The sequence below is a fragment of the Canis lupus genome, chromosome X (assembly GCF_048164855.1).
Source record: "Canis lupus baileyi chromosome X, mCanLup2.hap1, whole genome shotgun sequence".
Classification (NCBI taxonomy): Eukaryota; Metazoa; Chordata; class Mammalia; order Carnivora; family Canidae; genus Canis; species Canis lupus.
In genome coordinates, this window is record NC_132876.1 from 122,342,842 (window position 1) to 122,366,549 (window position 23,708).

The following is a 23,708-nucleotide window of genomic DNA, read 5'->3' on the forward strand; positions in this document are numbered from 1 at the left end:
GTCAGGCTCCCAGCATGGAGCCTGCTTTTCCCTCTGCCTGTGTCTCTGCCTCTGTGTGTGTGTGTGTTTGTGAATAAATAAATAAAATCTTTTTAAAAATGTGATGTAATTTTGCTTGACTACCATATTTATGATCTATATGGAGTTTATTGTGTTGTATCCTGAAAAACAATTTAGGTGAAACACAGTTCACATATAATATTAGTTTCAGATGTACTGCATGCGAATTCAAAACTCGTAAAGATGATGAAACTGACTTGACTTTTCCATAAGGTGTAAGGTTTGCATTCAGATGTAATGTTTTTCTCCAATCCCTCTATCTGAATTTGTTGAAAAGTCTGTTATTTTTTCCTTTAATCGCTTTCTCTGTAACACTTGGGTATATTTTCTGTGAGCGTATTGTTAGATTTCCTCTTCTATCCATTGATGTGTAGGCCTATTTACCACAATAGCATATTCTACTACTTGGTGTAGCTTTACAGAAAAGTCTAAGCATAGGTTGCATGAGTCCTCCAACTTCATCCTTCCTTTTCAGCATTGCTCTCTATCTAGTCTAGATCTTTGGCTTCCTCTATAAAGTGTAAGATAAACTTGTCTCGATGAGCCAAAGTCCCTGCTGACAATTCCACAGAAGACTACTTGTGTGGAATCTAAACAGCCATTTGATGAGGAAATAGCTCTACTATTTTGAGTCTTCCAGTCCACTGAACATGAGAGGACTCTCCTTTTCTTTGGGGCTTCATTGAATTCTTTCATCAGGATTTTGTTATTTTCAGCATACGCTCCACGTTCGTGGTTTGATAGCCAGGTTCTTATGTCGTTTATCCTTTCAGACAAATGTGAAAGGTCCTGTGTTTGGTTGTCGATCTTAAGTGATAAATTATTGCATTCTAGTGATATTGGCCCGTCGGAAAATATGGCTTCTGCAGCCCGCGTATTCCTCAGTTGATTGACCCCCACACCAGTTGTTAAGTAATGAAACTTTTTAAAACATCTTCCTCTTCTTCAGCTGATGCAGATTTACACTGTTCCAAACCCACCTAACTTTGAGCAGGACTTGCCCTCAAGCTAAGCAGTTGCTTAATGAGAGCAAAGTTCCTCGTTGCATGATTGTAGGCATATGACAGGGGGTGGGCTCCAGCCCTCTCCTAGCTCCTCATGAGGTCTCATAGTGAAATTTGCAAGAATTGTGCAACCCCACTGTCTACTACAGCTATTATTGAAACCAAGGTCTAAAATTACATCCAAATAAACCATTTTAATGTCAGGAAGCCATACACAACAAGAACATACCATCTCTTAGTAAAAAGAAACAACAAGAGAGGTACCATTGAGGCGGTTGAACAGCATCGCACACGAATTTCTTTTTTTTTTTTAAAGAATTTATTTATATTCATGAGAGACACAGAGACAAAGGCAGAGACACAGGCAGAGGGAGAAGCAGGTTCCATGTAGGGAGCCCAACGTGGGACAAAATCCTGGGTCTCCGGGATCTTGCCCTGGGCTGAAGGTGGCACTAAACCGCTGAGTCACCCGGGCTGCCCTGCACATGAATTTCTATCATCATATTCCAACTAGATCCCCTTGCTGCATATTCATACTTTAAAACTACCTTCCCGACCAACCTGAGAACACAACATTGTACGTTGCTTTCCATAGAAATAAAACATTTAGGCATTTGCCCAAGACTTTTACAGCATTGGTGTTTGAATATTATTGGCAGTTAGTTTAAAGGATGCATATAGAATTCTGTCCCGATGCCCTCACTGACTTCAACCAAGCCCACTTGGTTGCCATCATTTTGTTAAATGTTTTCTGTGATTATTAATTTCCAGACCATCCGTGGTGACAACCACCCGTTCCTTATTCATATTAGTCTCACACACATATCTTCATGAAAAAGTGAAAGAAACTAGGTAAAAAAAAACAAACAAACAGATTCTGGCTTTTATTTTTACCAGATTTCTGTAATTATGTATAATTTTTACACATAATATTCATGCATATGTATATATGCACATACACACACACGATGATATATAGGTATGTGTGGTATAGTTCACAGTATTTTAAACACATTATTGCCCAGGCTTACCTTTCAACATGCCCATGAGGTTGAGGATTGATTGATCTACTTCACTCTCCAGCATTTCCAGACACAATCTTGTAACCAGAGTCAGAACTCCAAATGCATACACTGTTTTATTCAAGAAGCACAAATGAAACATTGCCCTTGACATGTTTGTGACTTCCAACAGAAGCCATGATAATCTTCTTTACTGATGCTTTCGACATGTGTAAACTACAGCCCATTTGGAGGCTATGCCTCTGTACGTAAAAACACTATTTATTGTTTAAATATTATTTATATCTAATTTTATGTTCCTGGGCCTGGAGTAGCTCTCTGAACTCTGGCTCAACCATCAGAACAAGGTTTGCATCCAGACTGCTAATCTCTTCAATGCTGAACACCTGTGTGTCACAGATAGCTGATCAACGAGTTTGCCTATTGCAGTCGGAATGGCCATTCCTTACACATCGCAGTGTCCACTGCTCTGGGAAGCTGAATGGAACGGCACATCTTAGATCTCAAGTACGAGGTTAGCAGCCTCCCAACTGAGCCCTCAGTCTGACTGTTTCTGCAAGTATCACATCGACTTCATGACCCTAGGCATTGACCAGGTCTCAGCTGCTGCCCCACCTTGGATGACTGACAATCTTATTGTAAAGAAATCTCAGTTCTTCTCATCAGGATCATAGGTGATGGTGTTGTGAGAGTCGGCATTTCCCCTGGATTATGACTCATGTTGTGCAGGACAGTCTCAGTATAAATCTCAGTGATGGGCACCTATGCCCGTCCCTTGAGGTGGATTAGATGCATCTAGGGAACATTTTCTTGACCAGATTGCCTCATCCCTATAAGTAAATATATCCATCAGAATTTCCTCTTTCTCGATGCTTTAGATCTCTTTCTCCCTCTCTTCATGACACCTCTAGAGCACTTTAGTCCTAATGTAAACTGTCCCTGATGGGATATTGATCCTATCATGGCCATACATTCCTGGATAGTTATATTGAAAGTGGATATTTGGGTATTTATAAATAAGTGACTATCTGCACAAAAACACAGATACAGAACACATGTTTAGTCAACTTATTTAATCACATGAAATCCAGTAACACCCAATAGGCATGAATGGTAGCGAGAGAGATGAAATGGCAAAAGGAAACATGTTTATGAAGAAAGAGAGATGATGCCGAGTAGAAATAAGGAGTGCTTTCTTCCTACTGTTGATCTGATTCCATGAGGAAGACGACACGTGACACAGCTAGAGGGAAGGAAACAGGACAGAAGGTTCAAGTGAGTTGACCGTATAATAGCCTACGACAGTGGGCCTCAAGGTGTATAATGTCAAGGGTTCAAGTTAACCCAGCACACACGGTCCGAGGAAACTTCAGACGCTCCATCCCTACAATATAGGAAGAACCACGAGAATTTTTTTGTGGATGTACATTGGATGGGACCTTTCATGATGAAGTTCCCTGCCAGGAACTGGATAATTTCAGAATGCATGCTCATGGAGATGGCCCATCAAAAATGATTTTACAGGACTCTTGATGGACTGACACTCTGCTCTTCCAATTCCAAAAGCTCTGTGGCTTCAAGATGTTATATGTCGCCTGGAAGCTAATGTCCCCAATTGCTCTTGTATCCTCCATTGCTTCCCAAGAGCAGAGACACAGGGCGCCCTTTGGGGCTATACCATCATCGTGGTTTGTGGCTCACCTGACTTTAGAAAGTTCAAAAATCACCTTGTAAGGAAATCACCTTCTGCAGGAGAATATGCCTTAAAGGCATGTGGTACACCGCATGGGTAGAGGCTCTCCAACTTTTTTCGGTCATCCCTGCCAACTTCTGTCTCCACTGCTTGTCTCTGAATGACTATCATTGGCATGACCCTGCATGATGCTGCATTGACCCCGTAACTGCTTTTTAACATCTATCACGCCATCTGATATGCAACCTCAACAGACTCAAGGTAAACAGAATGAGCTCTTGTAACGGAAAATGTTCTCTACGGAAAACGATTGGGTTAGTTGACATAGCAGTACTCACGAAAGGTCATTGTTACTTACAATATTTAGGGGGAGTTGGTGTTACTGTTGTTATTCATGGTTGGGACAGTTGTCTGGGAACAAAACAAATACAAAAGGTGAAAAAAGGAAGAACCAATCACGACCATTTCCCAAAGTTTGTAAGAATTTCTTCTATTTTTTAATTTAAATTTTTTCAAAAATATTTTAGAGAGAGAGCAAGGAGGAAGAGGATGAGAGGGTGAGGCAGAAGTATGACATCCGATGCAGAGCTCCAACCACAACCCAGAAGTGATGACCTGAGCCATAATCAAGAATCGGAAGCTTCACCACCCAAGCCACCCAGGTGCCCCATGATTTCTTCTTTTCAATAGTAGGTTTTATACAAGATCATTCATGAAAGAGAAAGGTGAAATTGAGTTTTTTTTTTCCTGAGCAGAGCTATGTATCGAGTGAAGGATAGATTCAAGAAAATATATATCGGGAGTCACATTACCAGTATCGCCTAAGTATATAATATTTTCTTCTGGAATACCCTTTTCTCTACTCAGCTTCTTGAACTTTGCAATGTCCTCCTCATTAACATGAGCTCCTCTGCCTGGAAATCAGCATGCATAAAGTGGAAAATGCCCATTAGAAACCCCAAGAATTTCTAAATACAGAAGGAGAATCACTTATGGGGAAATCTAGTCCTTCATGGAGTCTCAAACAATGACCATATATTGCCCTTGTGGCAATGTCAGCTGCCTGACTTGGTGGGTAAGAGCCGTGAAACCCTGTCCAACTGCACAGCCGTGCACTGTCCAGCATCAGCAGCAGGACTCCAGGGACGCAGTAGGAACTCCATGAATCTTGGACCCAATCCAGCAAGAAATCCAATCGACTGCACCTCGGCCTGTGCCTCAGAATCTAGATCTGACATGCACGTTGCTTCTGGACCCAAAGCAATTGGAAGGACCGTTCTCACCCTCTAGACCAATAGCAGCCGTGTCTCCCATGGTAATGGGATGTAATGGTAATGTCTCCCGTATGGGAGACAGCTTCGTTGGTTTGTTTGTTTTTTCATTAAAACCACAGTTCTAAGATGCCTATTTCCCAATTGACACCTACTGTCCCAGAGGCCACGGCACCCATCTCAGTGAGTGTGTAGTCAAGACTTGAAATTTGTTGACCTGTTAGGAAACTATTTCTAATAAACTCAATTTCTTTTAATTTTCAATTTTAATAATTGTGACTTGTTGTTAAATGTCTGGTGATTTAAGAGCTCCCACAGCTACCAGCCCTTGTTTCCACATTTGTGTTTTAGAATAATTGCAGGATCCTTGACGTAGGGCACCTAGAGACTTAGGTTTTTTTGCAGATTAATTAGTAATGTGCATATGTACTGACTTTCTCAATGAAAATGCCAACAGTGGATGTGTTGTATGGCCACGACAATTGTCAGCCGTAATACATACCAACCAATGAAGCCACTTTTGTGATTTTCCCTTTGCTATCCACATTGACATCATAGCCTATGAAGGCATTTGGGGTCATACCAATAATTCGGAAATAATTGCCACCATTATCTGTAAGAGACAAAATTATATATGTATAGTCTAGACAAAATTTATATATTGCATTGGTTAATTTATTGAGATTGGCTTTCCCAAGGTGTAGTTAGCATACTGTCACCACATTCTTGTATTGGTGTCTACGTCCCCTCAACAGCTCAGTGAACGTGACAATCATATCAAGGAGCATAGGGGGCACATTGCCTTCGTGCAATTAAATATTTCACACGTGCACTAAGCCATTTCACACCTCCCAGTGTTGCTAAAATGTTTTCTAGTTACAATTTGAGACAACTCTCTCTAGTTATATTATCTGGTTACAATGCCTAGTTCCCCAAGACCTGTTTCTCTCCCTTAAATTCGCCATGTCCAAATCTAGGTTAAAAAGGGTTACAAAGTGGAGAAAATTAAACAAGAGAACATTGATGATTCAGGCAAATGGAAAGGTCATGTGAGAGTAAAGAAAGTGACAATGTTATTTAAAAAGACACTGGTAATAAAACGCTTGTACTTACATTCAGCCTTGATAAGATTGTCTCGTCCTATTGATGCCCCAACAGAGTTTTCAACGCACTCTCCGTCAACCCTTAAAAACAAAAAATCTTCAAGTGGACGGATGAAAACCAACTTTGTTCCGTGGTTAACATTTTCTTTGTTTCAATCCTACAAGGCCCTGCATGAGGCATCACTGAGTGCCTATACACAGTGTGATATTGGAAAGAAAAGAAACAGGTTTTCCAGGATCAAATATCACCTCACAAGGATGTCTTTGTCTACCTACTGGTCTGATATAGAGACGCATACAGGAATAGACGCATATATGTGATACACATTTGTTATATATGGAAACTTTTTGTACATTACATACAACAATTATGTATATGTCACACACATAAGAAACAATTTTTCATGTCTCTGTGAGTATATATGACGAAAACGTATATTTGGAAAAATAGGAAGAATGCATACAGCACAAATAATAAAAGAGGAAACAATCCAACTAAAATGAGGCAATTTCTTGAGCAGATATGTCACAGAAGATGGCCACAGGAAACCGTGGTCCAAGCAAGGGTCCTTAGGGACGTGCAAAGTAAAACCACAGTGACATCCCATTTCCCTTTCATAGGACTGGATAAAATCACAGACAATGTCAATAGGAGGGTTGAGAAAGACCATGTTGCCATTGAATATCTGCTTTATTACGGGCGATAATCCAAAAGGCGCTGTCACTTAGCAAACAGTTTAAGTTTCCTGTGGTTAAGGTGCCCCTGTACTGTGATGCAGCAGTTGCACACAACCCAAGAGAACTGCAATCCGCGTCAACCCAAACATTCCCGCACAGCTATTCCTATCAGACTGATTCAAAATAACCCCAAAGTGGAAAAATTATCCACGTACACACTGTTATTTGTACGAAGTACAAGTACTTTCACTTGGTACCCACGGACACACTGTTACTGTACGGAGTACTTTCACTTGGCAATGGCAAAAATTACCGTGTATGGGGAGCTGTGGCGAAAAATATTAAAAACCCCATGGGCAGCAAAGAGAGCAGGAGGAAAGAAAAAGCAGGGTGTGTGCTTCCTCTGTGTGAAGTTCTGGAGCAGCGGACGAAAAGCACGTCAGGTGTTCTCTGCGTGGCCGCATGGGTGGACAGTTAATGCAGAGGGAAGAAGCAGGCTTTCTGCGCAAATAGAAATATTTCACGTGTTGCCTCAAAACGTCGGTACGTGCCCACATATGTGAGAAATGAGTGAACTATCCTTCACGTGCAAGCCCGGAATCATGTGTACACTGCGCTTCAGGAAACCTTGCAGAAGCAGAGGCTACACGCAAAGTCACAAAATGCAGACAGACACAAAAACTGTAAACAGGACCAAAAAGATGATAAGGTGTTCGTTAAATAAATAAATAAATAAATAAATAAATAAATACATACATACATACATAAATAAATCCTAACAGATTTATCTTTTGGAATAGGGTCTGTTTAATTTGATTATCTGCATATATGACCTATAACCAACCGTGTTGTATATTGTAGACAATCCTTTATGTATCTGTTGAGACAGGATGTGTGCGTGATTTGATTTTCTGCATATGTGACATAGACACCCAGGGTCCTATGTATTATCATAATCAATTCGACAACCACCTAATATTGCACACGTTATTATACTCATTATGTATCATATACAGCAGATTCTTCCATCACTAACTTTGGGAAGCCTTCGAGTATTATTAATGGAATGCTGGCTCTACTGCAGGCGTGTATATAATTATTACAGATTATTAAACAAAATTACATGTCTTATACGTCATCAGTTACATGTGTACATTTATAAATGCATCCCTCCAAACATAACCCTCTTATTGTAATGTCTTAATGCTCATCCTTTTCGGTTTTTCATTCCTCACAGTCTGTCTCTACTGTGTGTGACATCTTGGAGCCCACTTACAGCTTTACAACTGCGATCCTCAGACACGGACTTCATTCCGTTCCTTCTAAGGCATGGTTTTTGATATATATCATTAGAAATATAATCCTCCCTTTTATTCCCGTGTCTCCCCCAACCTGACAGATGAACACCTTTCTCTCCTTATTTTCAAGCTTTTCCTGGCATCAGTCCTCCAGCCAGTAGGTTTGCCCAGGCATTTCTCAGCCTTGCGATACTTCTTCACATCTTGTTTTCTGCTTGAGTCCCCCTCCGCCTTGCAAACTTTCCTGTTTCTCTATACTGCCTCCTGTTTGAACTCCTAAGCTAGCACCGGTCAGCAGCGCAGTTCTATCTGGATTCAAAGGACAGCAAACAGTAAAAAGAAACAGCTCTCCACCTCGAATGTAAATATAGCTTTTAATCTTATGGGCGGTGGATCTGTTTGCAAGATTTGGTGCTTCCGGACGCTCTCCATTTCTTTGAATTAAGTGATCCCTCTTGCTTCATTGTATACTTCTCGGGACCTTCTGAGGAAACTTAAACGTTGGGATGAAATGATTGGTATTTGCAGATGGAGTCGTCAAAGTATGTGCTTACGGTTACCTCCAATGTACCAGTAACTTTCAAGGATGTGTGTCCATGTCTGAGACAGAGTCACAGAGAGAAATGTGTGCAGGTGCTCAAATTTTCTCGTTGATTTCAGGCCCTTTCCATTGATCTGGGTGCCAACGTCTGTCCCCTTGCTCCTTTGTTTGAACATCCCAGTCCACCTTCAGAAGCACCCTACACCTGCCCTGTGCCAGTGTTCTTTGAACTCACCGCATGCAGTCGTTGGCCTTTTTTGGCTGCTCTCATTCCACCCCGTCTTCACTCTCATGTATAGTGTTGAGACTAGTTTACAGATCTCTATCGGGCTCTGTTTTGACCAATGAAGCTCAACAAGAACAAAGAAGTTTCCTCATCTTCTCTTAGTTTTCTGAGTTCTTAATACATGCCTACAGCAGAGTCGTCTCTTAATGAATAACTTAAAGCAACAAAGGCTCTGGTGAATTTAGCAATGTAATAATGATTAAAAATTACTACTTGTGAGTTTTTAGGGTAGACTGTTAAAGCCAAAGTCAGGAACCCTATGGTCACAGAAGCATGAGAACCATGTCTTTAAACAACAAGGTGTACTAACTTGATAAAGAACTCAGACCATCACACCCTTTCACTCCTGACATTTCACTGCAAACCTGGAATCAGATGCCCCCTGAGGGCCAAGCATTTACAGGCAATTTTAGTCTATGTTATTTTTACTTACTTGACGTAAAAATTGAATGACATTTTGAGTCTTGGTATGTCCACATTGATACCTCTCAGATAAATCCTAAACGGGCCATTCTCGCCAATCTTGTCAAGGTTGTTGGATGATATGTACAACGTCTTCCATGGTCCTGAAACCTAAAAGCAAAGTTCCCATCAGTAACTTTCCTCAGTTTCTTTTCATTTTCTCCAACATCGGCCATCATGGCTCTCCTTTCTCTTTTGCATCAGCACAGAGTATCTTTACTGAACAACACACAATTTATATAATACTGGGAAAACCCAAGCCAACAGCAAAACCACAAATCGACGTATTCCTAAAATAGCATAACCATGCTTATCGACTGCAAGGCCTCCACCCCAACAGCTCATTGGGTGATGCACATTCTCTCTTATACTACAGGAGAAATGTAGAAATGTGCAATTACTAGACCACAGGGAACACATCCAGTAGAAATATGTAAAGACACGATTAACAGAGGCATTCTGAGTTTCAAGTAGACGGCTAACGTTGGAGTACATACATTTGGATATACATATAAACTCCCCTCCCCACAGAAACCAGACACACGTACACACACATAAAGACCACCTTATCAGCTCAGCGTGTTCACAATACCTGTGTCAGTACATTAGGAAGGAGTAGCTGGGCATCAGAAGCCAAAACGAGTGCAAGACACAACAGTAGGATCTTCATGTCTCCAGCGCCTCTCGATTCCTCCTCCGCAGAAGCTCAGAGTTGGGTTACCTGTTGACGAGATTCTCAGTTTTCATCACTTTATATACTATATGTCTATGGATGTGGCAATGTTTGACTTCTTGTCATTCTTCACACGAGATCATTGTGCAACCCTGAATATAAACATCCTGGTTGGCTGCGATGTATCCCAAGGATGTCTCAGACCCGGGACATATTGTACCTCTTTCCTGTATCTCTAGAAACGACATTTAGAAGCTCGTCCGCCTCTAGTCTTGTTTGGCTCAAGCCTGCATATCTCCTGTCACGTGGATACATTTCTCAGTCAGTCTTGGAAAAACCAAACATCACCGTCACTTTTTCTTGAATGAGTTTCAGGGAGATGACCTTCCTGCCCCAGCACAACGTCTCCCTATTACTTGGGGAAAGATGGGGAGACCTACATGTGGGCATTGGCACGTGTAAACACATAAATGTAAATGCAAAGATGCAAATATGCAGACATCTGGTCGCCCTGTCTTTCCAAGTCACTGAAGTTCGTGAGCTGGGGGTGACACCACCGTGGTGTTTTTTTAGTGACCAAGGTGTGCAGTATCCTGAGCATGTCTGTCCCTCTGAACTTATAATGAACATCAGGTAATTATGTATCTATGGAAAGCACGTAGGAAAGTGCTTAGTTTGGAGAAATGAGGTCTTACCTTGTCCTTAACACCTTTTAATAAAACCAGGGAATCGGTCGATAAAACACGAGTCTTTTAGGAAACTCTTACCATGGTCAGTTTAGTCAACATTGAACGAACTTGCCCCTCATCCTTACAGGTTATGGAAATGAAATAAGAAAAAAATCAAATAAACTAAGAAAACAACATGGATCTTGCAATCCTCTGCTCACATTTGGTCATTTATGGAATATGATGAGTGGGCTGTGGGGTAAGAATTGGTCAGTCATGGAATAGGATATTTTTAAAAGTAGATTCTAGCTCAAATTATGCCCCCAAGTATCTTCAAGGTGATTGGAAGAGCTAAGGACAAAAAACAAAATGATAATCAATCTTAGAGGAACGCACATGTGCAACTTTGGGCTTCTTTAGAGACATTTCTCTCACTTTAAAACCACAAGCCATAAAACCTAATAAAAGTATTTAGATTACTTTTTAGAGATTATTTATTTATCTATTCACGTGAGACACAGAGGTAGAGAAATAAGCAGAGGGAAACGCAGGCCCCTTCTGTGAGCCCGATACAAGACTTCTCCCAGGACCCTGGGATCATGCCCAGAACCAATGGCAGATGGTCAATCACTGAGCCCCCCAGGTGCCCTTAGATTAAATTCTGGTATTGCAAAGATACCTTAAATCATGTTATACTGAACCAGAGACTAAAAGAAGATACTTCCTTGTACTATTTTTTTTTAATTTATTTCCTCAACTTATGAAATCCTACACGTGGGTTATTCTGACATGACACGTGTTCGCCCTCGAACGTGTTCATGCCGTAACTGGAAGCCTGTGCCTCCCACTCCTCTTCTCCCGTTTTGCACAACCCCCAACCCCTCCTCTCAGGCAACCACCAGTTTGGTTGCTGTGTTTATGGGCCTTTTCTTGCTTTGGGTTTGTTTGTTCATACATTTCTATTTTAGATTCTGGGAAGAAAACAAGAGGTAATGAAAAGGGAGGTTTGCTGGGGGTTGTGGTGACTGGGTGAAGGGCACTGAGGGGGGCACTTGAGATGAGCACTGGGTGATATGCTATATGTTGACAAATTGAGCTCCAAAAAAAATCAATCAATTAATAATAAATTTAAAAAATAAAATGAAACTGTCTGATATGTGTCCTTCTCTGACTTATTTCACTTAGCGTAATACCCTCTCCCTCCATCCACACTGTTGCAAATGGCAAGATCGCACTCTTTCTTACGTGTAAACTCAAGTGTCCCCTTTTCCCCTTAAGGGGACAAACTTACAAGAGTACGATTGCTAGAATATATAATATGTTTTGGCTTAAATACCCAGAAACTGCTAGATTAATCTTCAGAGTGGCTGTTTCAGTTTAGATTTCTACCCGGGTTGATGCTTGTTCACCGGGTTTAAATGTTATCGGTATTTGTTGTTTTAGTCATTCTACTAGTTGTGTAGTGGTGATTGGCTTATCTCCTACAGCATTTGTATTGATGAAATGTATATTGGAGTATTTTGCCCCCTTTCTGATTGCGTTTTCTTGGTTGTTTACCTATTGTTGAGTTTAGAGAATTCTTTACACACTCAGGATACATGTCCTTGTCACTGTGGGATGGGCAAATATTTTCTAAAGCCTGTTGCTTATAGTACTTTTTTTTTTTTTTTTTTGCTGGATCATTTGAGGAATCTATTTTAAATTGTCATTTTTTGGTGTTGATTCTGCAATCTCTTTGAATGACTTCTGTCCTAAGGTTTTCCTCCACATTTCCTTATAAAAAGTGATGCAGGGGATCCCTGGGTGACTCAGCGGTTTAGTGCCTGCCTATGGCCCAGGCATGATCCTGGGGTTCAAGGATCAAGTCCCATGTCAGGCTCCCAGCATGGAGCCTGCTTTTCCCTCTGCCTGTGTCTCTGCCTCTGTGTGTGTGTGTGTTTGTGAATAAATAAATAAAATCTTTTTAAAAATGTGATGTAATTTTGCTTGACTACCATATTTATGATCTATATGGAGTTTATTGTGTTGTATCCTGAAAAACAATTTAGGTGAAACACAGTTCACATATAATATTAGTTTCAGATGTACTGCATGCGAATTCAAAACTCGTAAAGATGATGAAACTGACTTGACTTTTCCATAAGGTGTAAGGTTTGCATTCAGATGTAATGTTTTTCTCCAATCCCTCTATCTGAATTTGTTGAAAAGTCTGTTATTTTTTCCTTTAATCGCTTTCTCTGTAACACTTGGGTATATTTCTGTGAGCGTATTGTTAGATTTCCTCTTCTATCCATTGATGTGTAGGCCTATTTACCACAATAGCATATTCTACTACTTGGTGTAGCTTTACAGAAAAGTCTAAGCATAGGTTGCATGAGTCCTCCAACTTCATCCTTCCTGTTCAGCATTGCTCTCTATCTAGTCTAGATCTTTGGCTTCCTCTATAAAGTGTAAGATAAACTTGTCTCGATGAGCCAAAGTCACTGCTGACAATTCCACAGAAGACTACTTGTGTGGAATCTAAACAGCCATTTGATGAGGAAATAGCTCTACTATTTTGAGTCTTCCAGTCCACTGAACATGAGAGGACTCTCCTTTTCTTTGGGGCTTCATTGAATTCTTTCATCAGGATTTTGTTATTTTCAGCATACGCTCCTCGTTCGTGGTTTGATAGCCAGGTTCTTATGTCGTTTATCCTTTCAGACAAATGTGAAAGGTCCTGTGTTTGGTTGTCGATCTTAAGTGATAAATTATTGCATTCTAGTGATATTGCCCCGTCGGAAAATATGGCTTCTGCAGCCCGCGTATTCCTCAGTTGATTGACCCCCACACCAGTTGTTAAGTAATGAAACTTTTTAAAACATCTTCCTCTTCTTCAGCTGATGCAGATTTACACTGTTCCAAACCCACCTAACTTTGAGCAGGACTTGCCCTCAAGCTAAGCAGTTGCTTAATGAGAGCAAAGTTCCTCGTTGCATGATTGTAGGCATATGACAGGGGGTGGGCTCCAGCCCTCTCCTAGCTCCTCATGAGGTCTCATAGTGAAATTTGCAAGAATTGTGCAACCCCACTGTCTACTACAGCTATTATTGAAACCAATGTCTAAACTTACATCCAAATAAACCATTTTAATGTCAGGAAGCCATACACAACAAGAACATACCATCTCTTAGTAAAAAGAAACAACAAGAGAGGTACCATTGAGGCGGTTGAACAGCATCGCACACGAATTTCTTTTTTTTTTTTAAAGAATTTATTTATATTCATGAGAGACACAGAGACAAAGGCAGAGACACAGGCAGAGGGAGAAGCAGGTTCCATGTAGGGAGCCCAACGTGGGACAAAATCCTGGGTCTCCGGGATCTTGCCCTGGGCTGAAGGTGGCACTAAACCGCTGAGTCACCCGGGCTGCCCTGCACATGAATTTCTATCATCATATTCCAACTAGATCCCCTTGCTGCATATTCATACTTTAAAACTACCTTCCCGACCAACCTGAGAACACAACATTGTACGTTGCTTTCCATAGAAATAAAACATTTAGGCATTTGCCCAAGACTTTTACAGCATTGGTGTTTGAATATTATTGGCAGTTAGTTTAAAGGATGCATATAGAATTCTGTCCCGATGCCCTCACTGACTTCAACCAAGCCCACTTGGTTGCCATCATTTTGTTAAATGTTTTCTGTGATTATTAATTTCCAGACCATCCGTGGTGACAACCACCCGTTCCTTATTAATATTAGTCTCACACACATATCTTCATGAAAAAGTGAAAGAAACTAGGTAAAAAAAAAACAAACAAACAGATTCTGGCTTTTATTTTTACCAGATTTCTGTAATTATGTATAATTTTTACACATAATATTCATGCATATGTATATATGCACATACACACACACGATGATATATAGGTATGTGTGGTATAGTTCACAGTTTTTTAAACACATTATTGCCCAGGCTTACCTTTCAACATGCCCACGAGGTTGAGGATTGATTGATCTACTTCACTCTCCAGCATTTCCAGACACAATCTTGTAACCAGAGTCAGAACTCCAAATGCATACACTGTTTTATTCAAGAAGCACAAATGAAACATTGCCCTTGACATGTTTGTGACTTCCAACAGAAGCCATGATAATCTTCTTTACTGATGCTTTCGACATGTGTAAACTACAGCCCATTTGGAGGCTATGCCTCTGTACGTAAAAACACTATTTATTGTTTAAATATTGTTTATATCTAATTTTATGTTCCTGGGCCTGGAGTAGATCTCTGAACTCTGGCTCAACCATCAGAACAAGGTTTGCATCCAGACTGCTAATCTCTTCAATGCTGAACACCTGTGTGTCACAGATAGCTGATCAACGAGTTTGCCTATTGCAGTCGGAATGGCCATTCCTTACACATCGCAGTGTCCACTGCTCTGGGAAGCTGAATGGAACGGCACATCTTAGATCTCAAGTACGAGGTTAGCAGCCTCCCAACTGAGCCCTCAGTCTGACTGTTTCTGCAAGTATCACATCGACTTCATGACCCTAGGCATTGACCAGGTCTCAGCTGCTGCCCCACCTTGGATGACTGACAATCTTATTGTAAAGAAATCTCAGTTCTTCTCATCAGGATCATAGGTGATGGTGTTGTGAGAGTCGGCATTTCCCCTGGATTATGACTCATGTTGTGCAGGACAGTCTCAGTATAAATCTCAGTGATGGGCACCTATGCCCGTCCCTTGAGGTGGATTAGATGCATCTAGGGAACATTTTCTTGACCAGATTGCCTCATCCCTATAAGTAAATATATCCATCAGAATTTCCTCTTTCTCGATGCTTTAGATCTCTTTCTCCCTCTCTTCATGACACCTCTAGAGCACTTTAGTCCTAATGTAAACTGTCCCTGATGGGATATTGATCCTATCATGGCCATACATTCCTGGATAGTTATATTGAAAGTGGATATTTGGGTATTTATAAATAAGTGACTATCTGCACAAAAACACAGATACAGAACACATGTTTAGTCAACTTATTTAATCACATGAAATCCAGTAACACCCAATAGGCATGAATGGTAGCGAGAGAGATGAAATGGCAAAAGGAAACATGTTTATGAAGAAAGAGAGATGATGCCGAGTAGAAATAAGGAGTGCTTTCTTCCTACTGTTGATCTGATTCCATGAGGAAGACGACACGTGACACAGCTAGAGGGAAGGAAACAGGACAGAAGGTTCAAGTGAGTTGACCGTATAATAGCCTACGACAGTGGGCCTCAAGGTGTATAATGTCAAGGGTTCAAGTTAACCCAGCACACACGGTCCGAGGAAACTTCAGACGCTCCATCCCTACAATATAGGAAGAACCACGAGAATTTTTTTGTGGATGTACATTGGATGGGACCTTTCATGATGAAGTTCCCTGCCAGGAACTGGATAATTTCAGAATGCATGCTCATGGAGATGGCCCATCAAAAATGATTTTACAGGACTCTTGATGGACTGACACTCTGCTCTTCCAATTCCAAAAGCTCTGTGGCTTCAAGATGTTATATGTCGCCTGGAAGCTAATGTCCCCAATTGCTCTTGTATCCTCCATTGCTTCCCAAGAGCAGAGACACAGGGCGCCCTTTGGGGCTATACCATCATCGTGGTTTGTGGCTCACCTGACTTTAGAAAGTTCAAAAATCACCTTGTAAGGAAATCACCTTCTGCAGGAGAATATGCCTTAAAGGCATGTGGTACACCGCATGGGTAGAGGCTCTCCAACTTTTTTCGGTCATCCCTGCCAACTTCTGTCTCCACTGCTTGTCTCTGAATGACTATCATTGGCATGACCCTGCATGATGCTGCATTGACCCCGTAACTGCTTTTTAACATCTATCACGCCATCTGATATGCAACCTCAACAGACTCAAGGTAAACAGAATGAGCTCTTGTAACGGAAAATGTTCTCTACGGAAAACGATTGGGTTAGTTGACATAGCAGTACTCACGAAAGGTCATTGTTACTTACAATATTTAGGGGGAGTTGGTGTTACTGTTGTTATTCATGGTTGGGACAGTTGTCTGGGAACAAAACAAATACAAAAGGTGAAAAAAGGAAGAACCAATCACGACCATTTCCCAAAGTTTGTAAGAATTTCTTCTATTTTTTAATTTAAATTTTTTCAAAAATATTTTAGAGAGAGAGCAAGGAGGAAGAGGATGAGAGGGTGAGGCAGAAGTATGACATCCGATGCAGAGCTCCAACCACGACCCAGAAGTGATGACCTGAGCCATAATCAAGAATCGGAAGCTTCACCACCCAAGCCACCCAGGTGCCCCATGATTTCTTCTTTTCAATAGTAGGTTTTATACAAGATCATTCATGAAAGAGAAAGGTGAAATTGAGTTTTTTTTTTTCCTGAGCAGAGCTATGTATCGAGTGAAGGATAGATTCAAGAAAATATATATCGGGAGTCACATTACCAGTATCGCCTAAGTATATAATATTTTCTTCTGGAATACCCTTTTCTCTACTCAGCTTCTTGAACTTTGCAATGTCCTCCTCATTAACATGAGCTCCTCTGCCTGGAAATCAGCATGCATAAAGTGGAAAATGCCCATTAGAAACCCCAAGAATTTCTAAATACAGAAGGAGAATCACTTATGGGGAAATCTAGTCCTTCATGGAGTCTCAAACAATGACCATATATTGCCCTTGTGGCAATGTCAGCTGCCTGACTTGGTGGGTAAGAGCCGTGAAACCCTGTCCAACTGCACAGCCGTGCACTGTCCAGCATCAGCAGCAGGACTCCAGGGACGCAGTAGGAACTCCATGAATCTTGGACCCAATCCAGCAAGAAATCCAATCGACTGCACCTCGGCCTGTGCCTCAGAATCTAGATCTGACATGCACGTTGCTTCTGGACCCAAAGCAATTGGAAGGACCGTTCTCACCCTCTAGACCAATAGCAGCCGTGTCTCCCATGGTAATGGGATGTAATGGTAATGTCTCCCGTATGGGAGACAGCTTCGTTGGTTTGTTTGTTTTTTCATTAAAACCACAGTTCTAAGATGCCTATTTCCCAATTGACACCTACTGTCCCAGAGGCCACGGCACCCATCTCAGTGAGTGTGTAGTCAAGACTTGAAATTTGTTGACCTGTTAGGAAACTATTTCTAATAAACTCAATTTCTTTTAATTTTCAATTTTAATAATTGTGACTTGTTGTTAAATGTCTGGTGATTTAAGAGCTCCCACAGCTACCAGCCCTTGTTTCCACATTTGTGTTTTAGAATAATTGCAGGATCCTTGACGTAGGGCACCTAGAGACTTAGGTTTTTTTGCAGATTAATTAGTAATGTGCATATGTACTGACTTTCTCAATGAAAATGCCAACAGTGGATGTGTTGTATGGCCACGACAATTGTCAGCCGTAATACATACCCATCAAAAAAGCCACTTTTGTGATTTTCCCTTTGCTATCCACATTGACATCATAGCCTATGAAGGCATTTGGGGTCATACCAATAATTCGGAAATAATTGCCACCATTATCTGTAAGAGACAAAATTATATATGTATAGTCTAGACAAAATTTATATATTGCATTGGTTAATTTATTGAGATTGGCTTTCCCAAGGTGTAGTTAGCATACTGTCACCACATTCTTGTATTGGTGTCTACGTCCCCTCAACAGCTCAGTGAACGTGACAATCATATCAAGGAGCATAGGGGGCACATTGCCTTCGTGCAATTAAATATTTCACACGTGCACTAAGCCATTTCACACCTCCCAGTGTTGCTAAAATGTTTTCTAGTTACAATTTGAGACAACTCTCTCTAGTTATATTATCTGGTTACAATGCCTAGTTCCCCAAGACCTGTTTCTCTCCCTTAAATTCGCCATGTCCAAATCTAGGTTAAAAAGGGTTACAAAGTGGAGAAAATTAAACAAGAGAACATTGATGATTCAGGCAAATGGAAAGGTCATGTGAGAGTAAAGAAAGTGACAATGTTATTTAAAAAGACACTGGTAATAAAACGCTTGTACTTACATTCAGCCTTGATAAGATTGTCTCGTCCTATTGATGCCCCAACAGAGTTTTCAACGCACTCTCCGTCAACCCTTAAAAACAAAAAATCTTCAAGTGGACGGATGAAAACCAACTTTGTTCCGTGGTTAACATTTTCTTTGTTTCAATCCTACAAGGCCCTGCATGAGGCATCACTGAGTGCCTATACACAGTGTGATATTGGAAAGAAAAGAAACAGGTTTTCCAGGATCAAATATCACCTCACAAGGATGTCTTTGTCTACCTACTGGTCTGATATAGAGACGCATACAGGAATAGACGCATATATGTGATACACATTTGTTATATATGGAAACTTTTTGTACATTACATACAACAATTATGTATATGTCACACACATAAGAAACAATTTTTCATGTCTCTGTGAGTATATATGACGAAAACGTATATTTGGAAAAATAGGAAGAATGCATACAGCACAAATAATAAAAGAGGAAACAATCCAACTAAAATGAGGCAATTTCTTGAGCAGATATGTCACAGAAGATGGCCACAGGAAACCGTGGTCCAAGCAAGGGTCCTTAGGGACGTGCAAAGTAAAACCACAGTGACATCCCATTTCCCTTTCATAGGACTGGATAAAATCACAGACAATGTCAATAGGAGGGTTGAGAAAGACCATGTTGCCATTGAATATCTGCTTTATTACGGGCGATAATCCAAAAGGCGCTGTCACTTAGCAAACAGTTTAAGTTTCCTGTGGTTAAGGTGCCCCTGTACTGTGATGCAGCAGTTGCACACAACCCAAGAGAACTGCAATCCGCGTCAACCCAAACATTCCCGCACAGCTATTCCTATCAGACTGATTCAAAATAACCCCAAAGTGGAAAAATTATCCACGTACACACTGTTATTTGTACGAAGTACAAGTACTTTCACTTGGTACCCACGGACACACTGTTACTGTACGGAGTACTTTCACTTGGCAATGGCAAAAATTACCGTGTATGGGGAGCTGTGGCGAAAAATATTAAAAACCCCATGGGCAGCAAAGAGAGCAGGAGGAAAGAAAAAGCAGGGTGTGTGCTTCCTCTGTGTGAAGTTCTGGAGCAGCGGACGAAAAGCACGTCAGGTGTTCTCTGCGTGGCCGCATGGGTGGACAGTTAATGCAGAGGGAAGAAGCAGGCTTTCTGCGCAAATAGAAATGTTTCACGTGTTGCCTCAAAACGTCGGTACGTGCCCACATATGTGAGAAATGAGTGAACTATCCTTCACGTGCAAGCCCGGAATCATGTGTACACTGCGCTTCAGGAAACCTTGCAGAAGCAGAGGCTACACGCAAAGTCACAAAATGCAGACAGACACAAAAACTGTAAACAGGACCAAAAAGATGATAAGGTGTTCGTTAAATAAATAAAGAAATAAATAAATACATACATACATACATACATACATACATAAATAAATCCTAACAGATTTATCTTTTGGAATAGGGTCTGTTTAATTTGATTATCTGCATATATGACCTATAACCAACCGTGTTGTATATTGTAGACAATCCTTTATGTATCTGTTGAGACAGGATGTGTGCGTGATTTGATTTTCTGCATATGTGACATAGACACCCAGGGTCCTATGTATTATCATAATCAATTCGACAACCACCTAACATTGCACACGTTATTATACTCATTATGTATCATATACAGCAGATTCTTCCATCACTAACTTTGGGAAGCCTTCGAGTATTATTAATGGAATGCTGGCTCTACTGCAGGCGTGTATATAATTATTACAGATTATTAAACAAAATTACATGTTTTATACGTCATCAGTTACATGTGTACATTTATAAATGCATCCCTCCAAACATAACCCTCTTATTGTAATGTCTTAATGCTCATCCTTTTCGGTTTTTCATTCCTCACAGTCTGTCTCTACTGTGTGTGACATCTTGGAGCCCACTTACAGCTTTACAACTGCGATCCTCAGACACGGACTTCATTCCGTTCCTTCTAAGGCATGGTTTTTGATATATATCATTAGAAATATAATCCTCCCTTTTATTCCCGTGTCTCCCCCAACCTGACAGATGAACACCTTTCTCTCCTTATTTTCAAGCTTTTCCTGGCATCAGTCCTCCAGCCAGTAGGTTTGCCCAGGCATTTCTCAGCCTTGCGATACTTCCTTCACATCTTGTTTTCTGCTTGAGTCCCCCTCCGCCTTGCAAACTTTCCTGTTTCTCTATACTGCCTCCTGTTTGAACTCCTAAGCTAGCACCGGTCAGCAGCGCAGTTCTATCAGGATTGAAAGGACAGCAAACAGTAAAAAGTAAGACTTAACTCTCCACCTCCAAGGTAAATACAGGTTTTAATCTTATGGGCGGTGGATCTGTTTGCAAGATGTGGTGGTTCTGGACGCTCTCCATTTCTTTGAATTAAGTGATCCCTCTTGCTTCATTGTATACTTCTCGGGACCTTCTGAGGAAACTTAAACGTTGGGATGAAATGATTGGTATTTGCAGATGGAGTCGTCAAAGTATGTGCTTACGGTTACCTCCAATGTACCAGTAACTTTCAAGGATGTGTGTCCATGTCTGAGACAGAGTCACAGAGAGAAATGTGTGCAGGTGCTCAAATTTTCTCGTTGATTTCAGGCCCTTTCCATTGATCTGGGTGCCAACGTCTGTCCCCTTGCTCCTTTGTTTGAACATCCCAGTCCACCTTCAGAAGCACCCTACACCTGCCCTGTGCCAGTGTTCTTTGAACTCACCGCATGCAGTCGTTGGCCTTTTTTGGCTGCTCTCATTCCACCCCGTCTTCACTCTCATGTATAGTGTTGAGACTAGTTTACAGATCTCTATCGGGCTCTGTTTTGACCAATGAAGCTCAACAAGAACAAAGAAGTTTCCTCATCTTCTCTTAGTTTTCTGAGTTCTTAATACATGCCTACAGTAGAGTGGTCTCTTAATGAATAACTTGAAGCAACAAAGGCTCTGGTGAATTTAGCAATGTAATAATGATTAAAAATTACTACTTGTGAGTTTTTAGGGTAGACTGTTAAAGCCAAAGTCAGGAACCCTATGGTCACAGAAGCATGAGAACCATGTCTTTAAACAACAAGGTGTACTAACTTGATAAAGAACTCAGACCATCACACCCTTTCACTCCTGACATTTCACTGCAAACCTGGAATCAGATGCCCCCTGAGGGCCAAGCACTTACAGGCAATTTTAGTCTATGTTATTTTTACTTACTTGACGTAAAAATTGAATGACATTTTGAGTCTTGGTATGTCCACATTGATACCTCTCATATAAATCCTAAACGGGCCATTCTCGCCAATCTTGTCAAGGTTGTTGGATGATATGTACAACGTCTTCCATGGTCCTGAAACCTAAAAGCAAAGTTCCCATCAGTAACTTTCCTCAGTTTCTTTTCATTTTCTCCAACATCGGCCATCATGGCTCTCCTTTCTCTTTTGCATCAGCACAGAGTATCTTTATTGAACAACACACAATTTATATAATACTGGGAAAACCCAAGCCAACAGCAAAACCACAAATCGACGTATTCCTAAAATAGCATAACCATGCTTATCGACTGCAAGGCCTCCACCCCAACAGCTCATTGGCTGATGCACATTCTCTCTTATACTACAGGAGAAATGTAGAAATGTGCAATTACTAGACCACAGGGAACACATCCAGTAGAAATATGTAAAGACACGATTAACAGAGGCATTCTGAGTTTCAAGTAGACGGCTAACGTTGGAGTACATACATTTGGATATACATATAAACTCCCCTCCCCACAGAAACCAGACACACGTACACACACATAAAGACCACCTTATCAGCTCAGCGTGTTCACAATACCTGTGTCAGTACATTAGGAAGGGGTAGCTGGGCATCAGAAGCCAAAACGAGTGCAAGACACAACAGTAGGATCTTCATGTCTCCAGCGCCTCTCGATTCCTCCTCCGCAGAAGCTCAGAGTTGGGTTACCTGTTGACGAGATTCTCAGTTTTCATCACTTTATATACTATATGTCTATGGATGTGGCAATGTTTGACTTCTTGTCATTCTTCACACGAGATCATTGTGCAACCCTGAATATAAACATCCTGGCTGGCCGCGATGTATCCCAAGGATGTCTCAGACCCGGGACATATTGTACCTCTTTCCTGTATCTCTAGAAACGACATTTAGAAGCTCGTCCGCCTCTAGTCTTGTTTGGCTCAAGCCTGCATATCTCCTGTCACGTGGATACATTTCTCAGTCAGTCTTGGAAAAACCAAACATCACCGTCACTTTTTCTTGAATGAGTTTCAGGGAGATGACCTTCCTGCCCCAGCACAACGTCTCCCTATTACTTGGGGAAAGATGGGGAGACCTACATGTGGGCATTGGCACGTGGAAACACATAAATGCAAATGCAAAGATGCAAATATGCAGACATCTGGTCGCCCTGTCTTTCCAAGTCACTGAAGTCGTGAGCTGGGGGTGACACCACCATGGTGTTTTTTTAGTGACCAAGGTGTGCAGTATCCTGAGCATGTCTGTCCCTCTGAACTTATAATGAACATCAGGTAATTATGTATCTATGGAAAGCACGTAGGAAAGTGCTTAGTTTGGAGAAATGAGGTCTTACCTTGTCCTTAACACCTTTTAATAAAACCAGGGAATCGGTCGATAAAACACGAGTCTTTTAGGAAACTCTTACCATGGTCAGTTTAGTCAACATTGAACGAACTTGCCCCTCATCCTTACAGGTTATTGAAATGAAATAAGAAAAAAAATCAAATAAGATAAGAAAACAACATGGATCTTGCAATCCTCTGCTCACATTTGGTCATTTATGGAATATGATGAGTGGGCTGTGGGGTAAGAATTGGTCAGTCATGGAATAGGATATTTTTAAAAGTAGATTCTAG

At 41.0% G+C, this 23,708-nt stretch overlaps 2 protein-coding genes across 2 annotated transcripts; both read right to left on the reverse strand.

Annotated features, from left to right (window-relative positions):
* Positions 1-4,167: 4,167 nt before the first annotated feature.
* On the reverse strand, positions 4,168-10,088 carry LOC140628124 (odorant-binding protein-like). Its single transcript, XM_072817098.1, has 6 exons — positions 10,011-10,088; positions 9,390-9,529; positions 6,164-6,234; positions 5,553-5,663; positions 4,592-4,693; positions 4,168-4,190 (listed from the first exon to the last, which is right to left on the reverse strand). Exons 1-6 carry the CDS (start codon positions 10,086-10,088, stop codon positions 4,168-4,170), a joined length of 525 nt encoding a protein of 174 aa, XP_072673199.1.
* A 6,709-nt stretch (positions 10,089-16,797) lies between these two features.
* On the reverse strand, positions 16,798-22,728 carry LOC140628123 (odorant-binding protein-like). Its single transcript, XM_072817097.1, has 6 exons — positions 22,651-22,728; positions 22,030-22,169; positions 18,795-18,865; positions 18,184-18,294; positions 17,223-17,324; positions 16,798-16,820 (listed from the first exon to the last, which is right to left on the reverse strand). Exons 1-6 carry the CDS (start codon positions 22,726-22,728, stop codon positions 16,798-16,800), a joined length of 525 nt encoding a protein of 174 aa, XP_072673198.1.
* Between the last annotated feature and the right edge of the window lie 980 nt (positions 22,729-23,708).

Bases quoted from the DNA above. Each gene is read 5' to 3' on its own strand.
- LOC140628124 (XM_072817098.1), bottom strand. From the start codon at position 10,088: ATGAAGATCCTACTGTTGTGTCTTGCACTCGTTTTGGCTTCTGATGCC. The intron at 6,235-9,389 runs GTAAGTAAAAAT...TTTGTTTTTAAG, and splicing joins TCATTCAATTTTTACGTCAA to GGTTGACGGAGAGTGCGTTG. The intron at 4,191-4,591 runs GTAATGTGACTC...TTTTGTTCCCAG, and splicing joins TATATACTTAGGCGATACTG to ACAACTGTCCCAACCATGAA.
- LOC140628123 (XM_072817097.1), bottom strand. From the start codon at position 22,728: ATGAAGATCCTACTGTTGTGTCTTGCACTCGTTTTGGCTTCTGATGCC. The intron at 18,866-22,029 runs GTAAGTAAAAAT...TTTGTTTTTAAG, and splicing joins TCATTCAATTTTTACGTCAA to GGTTGACGGAGAGTGCGTTG. The intron at 16,821-17,222 runs GTAATGTGACTC...TTTTGTTCCCAG, and splicing joins TATATACTTAGGCGATACTG to ACAACTGTCCCAACCATGAA.